Source organism: Papaver somniferum, chromosome 8, assembly GCF_003573695.1.
Source record: "Papaver somniferum cultivar HN1 chromosome 8, ASM357369v1, whole genome shotgun sequence".
In the NCBI taxonomy this organism is placed as follows: Eukaryota; Viridiplantae; Streptophyta; class Magnoliopsida; order Ranunculales; family Papaveraceae; genus Papaver; species Papaver somniferum.
In genome coordinates, this window is record NC_039365.1 from 143821245 (window position 1) to 143833247 (window position 12003).

Genomic DNA, 12003 nt, shown 5'->3' on the forward strand with positions numbered 1-12003 from the left:
TTGCAGAGTGACGGCATATAAAATGCAGGATTGTCCAATTTTATCCCTGATCTAAAAACCACCATCAACACTTATGCCTAGACATGACTCGGGAGTTGACGGTGGCTCAGCTAGATAGGAAATTCAGTGATAAATTCCCCGTTCAGGAAAAGCCATCGATGCATGCAATATGCATTGTCTATGGCCTTATGTCCTTATACCCTTTAGCGGACCAGGGTGAGTTTGGAGCGATGTGGAAGCTAAGCTAGAAGCATCATGCACCACGAGCAAGCTTGCAAGGGAAGATGGACGTGCATTTGCCTGGGAATGAGGCCCGAATCGTGGCTTCATCATGACGCATCGAGGAAGTTACGGCCTCGCGAAGAGGGCATTTTATGCTTAGGCATCGTTATGCCATATTGCGGACGAAACGTGCATCACTTGGATGCATTTTGACAGAACGGCTTATACGAACTAGGCCATTACCTTTATTGCTTGGACACGGCCTCGCAAACGAGTTGGTTTAAGTTTCTGTCACTTCGAGGATGAACTACGGTCTATGTTTGATCCCTTTAGAGTAGGTAAGGATACGTAGGCAGACGCCATGAGTTGCAGCATTGCTGGTCCAGCACGTTGGCCCCTCATATCATCTAAGCTCGGTAGCTCGATGCGAGAGATGACTGCGGCCAGACTTGGTGAGAAATGTTTCATGCCAGGAAGTGTATGCTCATACTTCCTATCAATCCACGAATAGTCGGTAAACGGAGTAAGGAAATGGCAATAGGCTTGGTGCGGTCAATGCCTAAGTCCAAGGCGTATGCCTTATGCCTGGACATGACTCGGGAGTTGACAGTGGCTCAGCTAGATAGGAAATTCAGTGATAAATTCTCTACGTTGAGGAAAATCCAATTGCATGAAATGTGCATCGGCTATGGCCTTATGGCCTTACACCTTTTAGACGACCAGGGTGAGTTTGGAACGGTGTGGAAGCTAAGCTAGCCGCATCATGCACCACGAGCATGCTTGCAAGGGAAGATGGACGTGCATTTTCCTGGGGATGAGGCCCGGATCGTAGCTTCATCATGGCGCATCGGGGAAGTTACGGCCTGCGAGGGAACGCGCCAAAGGCGTAATTTTCCGGTTCGTCACAACAGCACTCCTCAGGGTGGTGAAATCCGCAACGAAGAACAAATGGCAGTACAAGTATAAGCTTTGCTACTCCGTAACAAGGAGCATGAGGATGCAATGCACGATATGGCCCAGGAGAACCAGAATCTCAAAGACATGCTGGATATACAGATCGAAGGTTCCCAAACTCACTCTCCTTTAAAGAGGCGTGAGAACGGAGTTATCTCAGGAAGACGAAGGGTGGATCTTAACCCTCCGAAGGCTAACCCACCTAAGGGATCCGGGAGAACGCACCACGACACAGACGACACAGACTCAACCTACAAGCCCTCTCAATCCTACTATGATGAGGCATTTTCCAGAGATGCTCACAATGTGAACATGGTTATGGAGAAAATGGAGAAGATGCGGAAACAAATACAAGGGCTGAAAACCGGACATGCAAGGCGCAAGACTAGAATAAGTGCTCCATGAAGCGACAACATCTCCGTTGTCTCTCCGCATTTTGAGGGAGCCTATCCCTGCGAAATGCCCAGTACCTGCATTTCAGACCTACAATGGTACCTCTGACCACGCATCCCACCTACGGTACTACACTCGTGTCCTTGCCCATTGGGAAAGAGATGAGGTAGTACTTTGTAGGTATTTACCTGCAAGCTTGACATGATCGACATTGGCGTGGTATGAAAATTTACCAGCAAACTCAGTTGACTCCTTTGAGAAATTGTCTACGGTATTCTTGGAGACATACATGTACAACAAATCAACAAAATCATGGTTAGATAGGATATTTTCTTTAGCTATCGGACCCCGGGAAACATTAATGCAGTACAAATACAGGTGGCAGAAGAGGTGCCCAGCAATCGGAAAAGTCAATCTAGAAAATATCATTAATTGCTATAAGTATGGACTTGATAGAACCTCAGCTATCTTCGTGGAGCTTCACAATAGAGCCCTTGATCCGACGGACAGCTCAGGGTTTTCCAAGACCGCTACATCAAACTTGAAGAAATCCAGAAGGACAACCCTAGGGCACAAGCAAAGACAACAACAGCTCCGCAACGAACCAACTCTCTGGAACCAATTCAGGAGATACCTAAGAGGCAAAACGAGACCGAGGTCAGAACCATCTCTCGAGACAAAAAATCAAAATACGGATATGAAAAAGGCAGAGGAAAAGGAAGAGACGAGTTCGTAGATAATATCTACACAAAGCTAAATACCACATTCTCCCACATCCTACGCAAGGAAGGTGCAAAGCCGGGCTTTCCTTACCCTAACACTAGGGGAAAGCAACCGAAAATTATAATATTTTAATGGGAGTATTATATTAAAATAGAAAATTCTGGTCCGACACTCCTACTTATATGGGCGGAGAATGGAAGTATCTTATTAAGCAAATAACTCTTTTCCTATGTTACCCCTTACTTTTTGAGAAAAAGTACAGTATAAATTTTAATGAGAAAAACTAATGTATAAATTTTAATAATTATTAATATGAAAATATTGTGCTAACTAGGTGTTGCACTTGCGAAATTCATTCATAACAGGTGCAAACAAGATATTGCATCTACATAGACAATGCACAAAGTGCATTTCACCGTAAAGGAGAAAATAATCACTAGTATATGTACCCACTAGGGGTATGCCAAACTGCCAAACTCATATGCCTATATGTCAGAAATAACATATAGGCATATGCGAATGCGATGAAGTGTTTATCTAATTATAAAGATTCCATCGCTCGATGGTCTTTCCATCTAGCAACGGTCAGACCATCTCCAGCGATGGTCAAATTAATATAGTGGGCCCCAAAAATGGGACCCCCTTCTATCTCCCAGGGGCATGGGTCCCTCTCTCATGTGAGAGGGCGGTTTTACCTTGTTTTTTAACGCGGTATGTCTAGAATCATTCTGTATATAATCTCTCATTCTCTCCTACTTTTCACTTTTCTATTATATTTTTACATATTTTTATGGAACTTCCTAGACACACCGAAGTATTATACTTCGTTTTGGGTTCCATCATCCTTTATATCTAAAGAGTTCCACTTAATATATTATAATACTCCATACAAATACAAATATATATTCGAGACTAGAGAGTAAAAACTTTTATTACCCAAGAAGCAGAAACACTTTTATTATCACATAACACAGGTCGAGATTGGAGACTAGACGGTAAAAATTAGGGGACGACAAACGGATTTTCTATTATGGACCAGTAAGCATGTGGTAGAGTGAAACAAGATGGAAAGAATATGTCTCGTTTGGTCTCGTCCCGTTATCGTCTTGTCTAGAGAGTATAGACCAACTAAACTCTAGATACCTAACGAGACGTAATGAGACGTAACCACTAAACTCAACAGCTACGACAGAAATCACTGACCCTACTAGGTTATTATTTATCAGAAAAGAAGTTAGCTCTTTGGGAAATGTTTTCCTTTTTTATTACTCTCTCCGTCTCTCGTTCCTATCTACCCTATGTTAGCTCCATGCATACGGCTACAATCACTAACCATTATTATTTCTTGATCGGTCAAGTCAATATTGGCCAGTTTAAATTATTAGTATTATTAAAAATTGTTTCAGAGTTGGTGTAAACTTTATAGGAAATAGAGGTTCAATTTTCCTCAGCATGTGAGCAACAAGGTAAAAACCCCATCTGAAGCCTACTTCTAAAGTAGATAGGTTCGAGACTCGAGATTAGTTATTAAAAAAGGGCTGAGTGATAAGCAAACGTCTTTTCAGATGGATTTGTAAGAAGGAGTGGAGTGAGACTGGAAAGAAAAGCAGACGTCTCTTCTCGTCTCGAGAGTATACACTATACACCAACTAAACTCTAGAGTTGGGAGGATTTAATGAGATGTAACTAGGGCCAGGCCGACATCAGAGATTTACGATCTACGATTCTACATTTTTCATGTCTAATTATATAGGTCTGATTCCCAGTCCAGTCCAGTGTTTTACCTAAAATACATGTGACAAATAGAATTCTTTCCCTCGCACTAGAAGTGCAAGATACAAGCTAACACTTATGAAAGTGCAAGTCGATAGGTGAAAGCAAATATTTAAGTGAGCACTGACGTGAAAAGAATAACTTCCACTTATCCCAAGTGTTTTCCCCTCGCATAATATAATAAGGTATGACAATAATAACAAAATCTCAGCTCGAAGCCCCCCCCCCCCCCCCCCCCCCCCACCCCCCCACCCCCCCCACCACCCATCCACTTCAGCTCTCTTGGCTAGGTTACCCATGAGCCTCGCTGGTAGGCTAGGGCTTCCAACTAGTTAATGTAATACTCTTTATCCAATAATTATAAAAATATATCATAATAATAATAATAAAAAAACAGTTATTATTATTCCCTGGGTATCATCAAAAGTATTTTAATTAATTAATGTAGCCTATTACTAAGAGTAGGTTAAGGCCCTTAAGGGTAACTAATAAAGGTGAAAACATAACGTTTCACTCCAAATACATGTTAGAAAAGTAATTTTATACTCAAAATTTATTCAATATAAAGTATGTGAAAATATAGTTTTGCAAGTGAAACACTGGTGTGATAGAAACCACACATAGGGCAAATGGCAAAAGCTTAAAAGGGGTTGTTTCCCTCGTGGTACATATATATAGTACACAATGTCTAAAACTAGTGTGCCAAACAGACCTTTACAGTTCTGCATCATGCAAAAATGTTGTTTTCCAAAAAATTGAGGAGGAAGGTAGAGAAAAAGGAAAAACCTAGAATATGTTTGTTATTATATTTTTTTCAAGCTTCTTCTCAACTTTCATTCTCGTTATTGTTGTGATATTGGATTGTTATCATACTCGGGTTTCTTTTCCTTCTTCTTTTTAGTAACGGCAATGATATACTAGGTTTTTTTTTCTTAACCTTGTTTTTTCATTTTCTCATAAGTCCTACCTTTATAATAATCAAATAAAAAGAAGAGAGAATGTGAAAAAGAGGTAGAGTACAGATGAAGAGGATAGAAAACAAGAACAATAGACAAGTTACTTTCTCAAAGAGAAAGCCTAGTTTAATTAAGAAAGCTAATGAAATTTCTGTTTTATGTGATGCTGAAGTTGCTCTGATTGTTTTTTCACCCAAAGGAAAACTATTTGAATACCCTACAAATGCTTGGTACGTACTCGGTACTCTGTCTACTTATTTCCTCGATCTATCCTATTTATCCCAATTATGTAATTTTAATAGGTAGAGAAAAGTAGTACTGTTATGTTATGTTTTGTTCATGATTTGATGCGATAATTTAAATTATGTAGTGAAATTTTGTATAAATAATTGATCAGTTAAACGATATAAAGATTATCACAAAGGGGTTTTAACTTTTAAGATGATCATCACAAAACCAAAAGAGGATGAGTCTTTAATTGAGTGTTTGTATTGTTACTGGGTTTATGTTTGGAGACTTCAAAATATTCATTTACTATACAAGTAAGACAATTTTTAAAGATTTTTCACCCCACCCTACTACCCTTAATTGGTTTCTGTTGATCCTTTACATAAGTAATTTTAGCCAATAGTTGTAATCCGTTTAATCTGATCGATAAGGTGCAACTATCCATTGAATAACAAGAACAATGAAGGAAGATATTTTCCAACAAAAGTTTAGTTGTTAAAAAAAATACTATTATTTTGGTTTACTAAGAGAATCACCTCTATTTTTTTGGACACTTTTTTTTGGCTGTTTTTTATAAGAGTTGTTGTAGGTGTACCTCATGCAATAAACCTGATGTGTTACAGTGTGTTCAACATACTATCGCTTTAGTTTAGTCTTTAGTGTAACCTCAAAGAGGTAGCTAATGTCACTGGAGCTCGGATAGGTTATTTCTATATATTTAGCATATTAATTCCAAAATTACTGCCGACAAGTTAGATTATAGTATTAGTTTAACATTCATAAAACTTGGCACTGTGTGGGTGCATGCACTGATGCATCACTTACATAGAAGATATTGAACTTTATGAGATGCATACCTATAAATCTATAATGAAATTTGGAATCTTATCAATATATACATGTCTTCAACTAAATGGCATGTTTTGGTTAATCTTGTAATTTCTCATATGTAACCTTCATTAAGGCCATGAAAGCATCGACAGCTTTAGCGAACATTAATTACTATCATGACTATTATTATTTTTAGTGAGAAAATGATTTTTTTTCATAAAAAATGCACAGTAAAATTTAGGATGTTTAGTAGAGAGCGCTCAGAGCGAAACTAATAGCAATTGTTTTTCCTTGCTTATAACCGGATTAGTTGTAATAAATTTTTAACAAAATTTTGGTCCATATTCATGTAAACTAAGGGTCAATACTATTTAGCTCCACCATCTAAGATTTTGTGTTCATGTACGACTGCTTCTTTTCTTTTAACCTCTTAAATTTTGGTGCACAAACGCAGCATGGACGCCATCCTTGAATGATATGAAAGACGATGTTGTGTTACGGAAGAGTTTGTTGCAACTGATAAATAATTACGGGTACGTGAGTATTGCATATATACACATTGATGACCTCTAGTTTGAAGCTAATGACAAGATATGTGCACATACACATTGTTATAGATGAAGCCCAGTTCAAGGTAAGATCAATAAGTCGTTCCTTTAGAAGAAAAAGATCTAACGATAATCCTTATTGGCGGCCTACTGATCAGCTTGAACTGATTACCTCTGCATATCTCAATTTTGTATAAGGTAAAAAGAAATTCACTCATATACATTGGTACCCACAGTTGTATGTTAATAGAAATTTTGACAACAAGTTAAATAGAAAAAACAAGAATGAAATCATGAAACAATGTGTCCTTAATATGTGAAAAAATCACGTCCTCTTATATGGGTATGAAAAACGGGGAGTAGTTTAAATGAGTAAACATATGTAATTGCATTGGAATATTGGATATGGCCTTACCCGCAATATGTCAGGAAAAATCACCTCAGCCTATATGATGCGGAAGGAGGGAGAAGTTCAAGTTAGTTAAACATCTTTGATTGAGTTGGAAATTCCATGATTTCATATATATTTTTCCTCTCATTTGTATGTTTTAGTAAACGAGTTGTTTCAGAAAAAATAACAACAGTATGGAATATTATTTCTTTGATATCCCTAATGGCGGATTAATACGAAATTATCATACTGGATGCATGTCTAGCTATTTTAAGCATGTCCTCCATGCATCTCTTTTGCTCCTTTTTAATCTAATTTTCTTTAGCAGTGATCCATCACTGTGACTCCATAGTTAGGGTTCTTCATATGCCTTAATGTCTAACATGCATAGTAAAATTAGTTAATTCAGTGATAAATAATTCAGAGAACTAGATATAGCTTATAACTTGATTGTTGCTTCTTATTATAGCGCAACTGGTCCTCTGAATATACCTCATTTAAGGCCAAAGTTGAAGTTCTGTAAAGAAACCAAAGGTACGTATTTATTTATTAGGTCTATACATTAATATGTAAGATGAAACACTATACTTACCATGTGGCAGCCGAATCATCTGCATATCATCTAAAATGTCTAAGTTCAGTAGAGATGCATGTACCTCTTTGTATACAAATCTCAATTGTAGCGCCTCTGAATGGAATAAACACAGGCATTTTTTAATTAGATTGCAATTTAAGTTTGAAACTCGATAAAAATAAAAAACGGAGAACTCTGACACTTGAATATTACTTTTTCTTTTGGGGAGGTGGGGGTGAGGGTAGGGGAAAACAGATTACACAAACTTGTACGAAAGTACTGTAAAGGGGTCATTAATATATTAACGTGATAATTAGGGTAATCCAACAGGCATATGATGGAAAAAGATTTGGAATCCTTCAATGTGAAAGAGCTACAAAATTTGGAGCACCAACTTGATACCTCCCTGAAGAACATTAAATCAAGAAAGGCATAGACAAATAAACATTACTTGGTAAATAATTTTTATCTCTATATTGAGTTATTTATACGTTTTTTTTTCATATTTATTTTATACAGAACCAGCTCTTGTATGAATCCATTTCTTGGCTTCAGAGAAAGGTTTGATCCTCTCCATTCCTCTCACATACAGAAAAACATGCTTTATACACGTTTGACTAATCAAAAGTGACACATTTCTCATGCATATACATTGTTGTTGTTATAAATGAAAAGACAAAGCTTTAAAAGAGCAGAATACCATTCTAGGGGAGAAAGTAATTTACTATCTCTAATAAAATAAAGGGGTAGCATTAGTTGGATTCGATTCAAATATAGGGTGGATGCTTGGTCTAGGGTGTTCGAATCCACCTTAAAAGTAAAAATATGTCAACTTTAATATCTTTCATTTTCAACTTTAATATCTTTCATTTTCTAGCTAGGGACGTTCTTGATCATGAAGTTATTCCTTGTTGTATATAGATCAAGGAGAAAAAACAAGAACTGGGGACATCAGGTCAGTAGCAGTGCAACCAAGCTCAAGCTAAAAATACATGCCCCAAAGCTCAGAACTCATCGACCATCCTTTTCTCGCAAGAACTTCCTTATGAGCCTCCTGCAAGAGCCATAGTTATTCCACAGTGGATGCTTGGTCTAAAAAAATAGAAAGATATTCACTTACATGGCGGGTGCTTGGTCTCAACTCTCAATCAATAGAAAGATATTTTTCTAACTAGGTGTATCCCTTGTGAATTTCATTCATAGCAGGTGCAAACAAGATATTGTATCTACACAGACAGTGCAAAAAGTGTATTTCACCATAAAGGCTAAAATATTCACCAGTGTAAGAGAAACTACAATGGGGCAGGCAAACAAGCCATTTTACACCCACAGTAGGACAGAGAAAAAAGTAAAATGGATGTACAAACCCTAAAATAAAAGGGTTTGTCCATCGCGTCCTAAGATGAACTGAGCGTCTCAACTTAGGACGACCGACTCTAATTAGGACGACCATCCCAAGTTGAGATGAGCCCTTCAATTGAAAATATTAAGTTGTATTAAGTACTTGTATCAGTGAGGTTTCGTTGAAGAGTTGTAGGGTCTCCAACTTCTAAGGATCTCCTGCTATTCTTAGGCACCCAGTAGGCAACGAGAGGGATCGCACTGACCCAATGCATCGTAGGGAAAGGCAGAATAAGTGGGATCCATCATCCTCTCACACGATGCACTCTACGATCCCTCTTCTTCGGTGGATAAATCATTCTCATTACACACTAGGCTACCCTTCTCCTAGGAAGCAGAGCTCATTTATAGGGGGAGGCGTAGGGCATGAACTAGCGAAAATCGGAAAGAAAAAAAAAAGAGAGAGATAAAAGCAAATGTCTTTTCTGAAGATCAGGGGGGCAGACTACGACTTCGATATCTAATAAGTACTATGCTTAGAAGAGTCTTGTCGTGTAATCTAAAGAGAAGAAACCCTAGCATATACCAGGGGGAAGCATTCAAGCAGACATCAATCTTATTAGGAATATATATAGGGTTCAGTCAAGTCGTGCTGACTTGACTTGACCAAGTCTGTCTTTTTTTTTTTGAAGTCGTACTGACTTGACTTGACCAAGTCTGTCTAAGTCTGTTATTATAAATATATCTCCTCTGTATCTGTAAGATGTACTGAACAATATATCAAATTATCAGTTCTAAAGATTTTACGCAATTAGGAATATAGGGTTCAGTCAAGTCAAGTCGTACTAACTTGACCTGACCAAGTCTGTATAAGTCTGTCGTTATAAATATATCTCCCCTGTATCTATAAGATGTATTGAACAATATATCAATTCTAAAGATTTTACAAATATATGGATCCAAATCCTTACCGTGTCATGATGGATTTCTCACACCATATTGGTTGTTCTGGTTGTATATGATGGATCAACATAATCAAAGGCAGAATTTACGTTGAGGAGTCCCAGAATTTATAAATATTTCAACTTAAAAAATCCATGTATCGAAAAGGCATTTTCTTATTTTATAATTTATTTGTATGAGAAAATATTAGTAGTATGCGTATAAATCAATATCGCTTATTGTGTACATCAGGACTTATTTGATAATAATAATAATGGAAATTCGCATAGCACATGCACAAATATTGTCGTCTTAGAAAGTCGTTAACAATTTTCAAATTCACTCAAAAAATCCATAGAGAAACTATATTTTTCTCGAAATAGAGAGTGATGGAAAGCTGAGAGTTATCCGAAAATCGGTGAATATGGCGATTTGCACTTGAAACTCTGATGTGAAAAAAAAAACCACTCATAACACAACTAAAAAAAAGGGTCATTTCCCTCGGAATAAACATAATATTAAAGTAGAGAGTACACACCAAGTGAGCCTTACAAGCCTGGGGAAGGATCTCCCTACAACATCACCAAACAAAATATTGTTCAAAAAAAAAGGAAGGAACAACCACCCATACATCAGTTACGCCACCACTCATACATCAGTTAGGCAGATAAAATAAGCTGCTTTTCCAGACAAAATGATCAGTTGTGATGTTTCCATCCTTGTAGTGATGCTCAAGCATAAGCTGATGAAAAAAATAAAACATAGCTTTTAAATCTTCTGACGGAAATCTACATAACCAGTAACACACATAAGTCTTGCAGACATTCACAGCAAGGTCAATTCTAAATCTAAAATGTACCTTTGACGGTGATATCCTTCGCTATATTTAACTCATCAAGTTGAGCCACCAAGTTCTTGAGAGTGCGCATGGTCTTCCAGACCATGACCTGACCATTTACCAAGGTATCATTTTTCTTCTTAATCAAATCATTTAAATGTGACACTTTCTGATTGTGTTTCCTTTCATTATAGTCATTAATATCCTCAATAGTTTTTAAAGCACTACCAATGTTCCTCAAGTTTTCCCCTACAAGACATTCAGAATAGTAATCGTCCTCCTTGACGACCCATGCATACAGACAATCCTTTACCAAACCACCAAGGTTATCCAAAGGATAATGTTTTTCCCCAAATTGGTTGCTATTATACTCACTCTCCAAAGATATTGCATGAGTAAATCCCAACCAATATTTCGTAAACTCTACAATCGCCTGACCAGTAGAGGTATTCTCAGGACCCCATGTAGTACGTACCTTCACAAGCTTAAACCCGGTCAACTGCTCTTTAATCGCCTCATTACTAATATCTATGAACTTACTAACAACAACAAATTTCCATAGGTATACAAATTTCTTCTCACCCACCACAGTAGATGATGAACCAACATCCATGGAAAATTCCTTACTAGATTTTTTCTCCAAATAGCGAGCTAGAGCTCTATGATTGGATTTATCTCGAAATTTAAGGGAAGATCTCATCTTACCAAAATCCTTAACATGTTGAACTAAATGATCATATGCATAGGTTTTTATATTTTTACCTACACAATAAGGACATTTATACAGAGAATTACTTTATGCTACAATAACTAAACCATTTTGTAGTTTTTGATATGCTTTTTCTTCATAACGTGGCATTTCACTCTCACTCTCACATGTGTTTTCTTTTGATGAATAAATCTCATCTATTTTTCTTTTTGGAGAAGGAGAAGAAGAATCCATTCTTGAACAACTCTCTGATTTTTGTATTAACTATATCTCCTAATGTCTCTGATATGTCTCAATGCTTTCTATGAACTCTCAACGCTTCTAATATGTTTCCAAATGAATGCTTAATATAAAGTGAAAACCTTGGGTACTTGATTTCGAGATACATACCCTCTGCTTAATACCCCTATAGTTGATGTCAGTCTCTTGTCACATTTCAGTCGTTTACGTTTGGTACACAGGGTATGTCAGTCTCTTGTATTTTCAGTGGCACACATAATCTTAAATCTTAATACACCCCTATGGAGACGAAAAAGCAGATGTCTTATCTTCCCCAGGACAATTTCAGTGGACCCGCATT

The 12003-nt window shown here is 37.3% G+C and overlaps 1 protein-coding gene and 1 pseudogene across 1 annotated transcript; one reads left to right on the forward strand and one right to left on the reverse strand.

Moving 5' to 3' along the window:
• Window positions 1-1233: 1233 nt before the first annotated feature.
• Window positions 1234-8697, forward strand: LOC113306129 (annotated as a pseudogene).
• A 2027-nt stretch (window positions 8698-10724) lies between these two features.
• LOC113306130 (protein INVOLVED IN DE NOVO 2-like) lies at window positions 10725-11657 on the reverse strand. Its single transcript, XM_026555105.1, has 2 exons — window positions 11591-11657; window positions 10725-11476 (listed from the first exon to the last, which is right to left on the reverse strand). The coding sequence occupies exons 1-2, from the start codon at window positions 11655-11657 to the stop codon at window positions 10725-10727; spliced, it is 819 nt and encodes a 272-aa protein (XP_026410890.1).
• Between the last annotated feature and the right edge of the window lie 346 nt (window positions 11658-12003).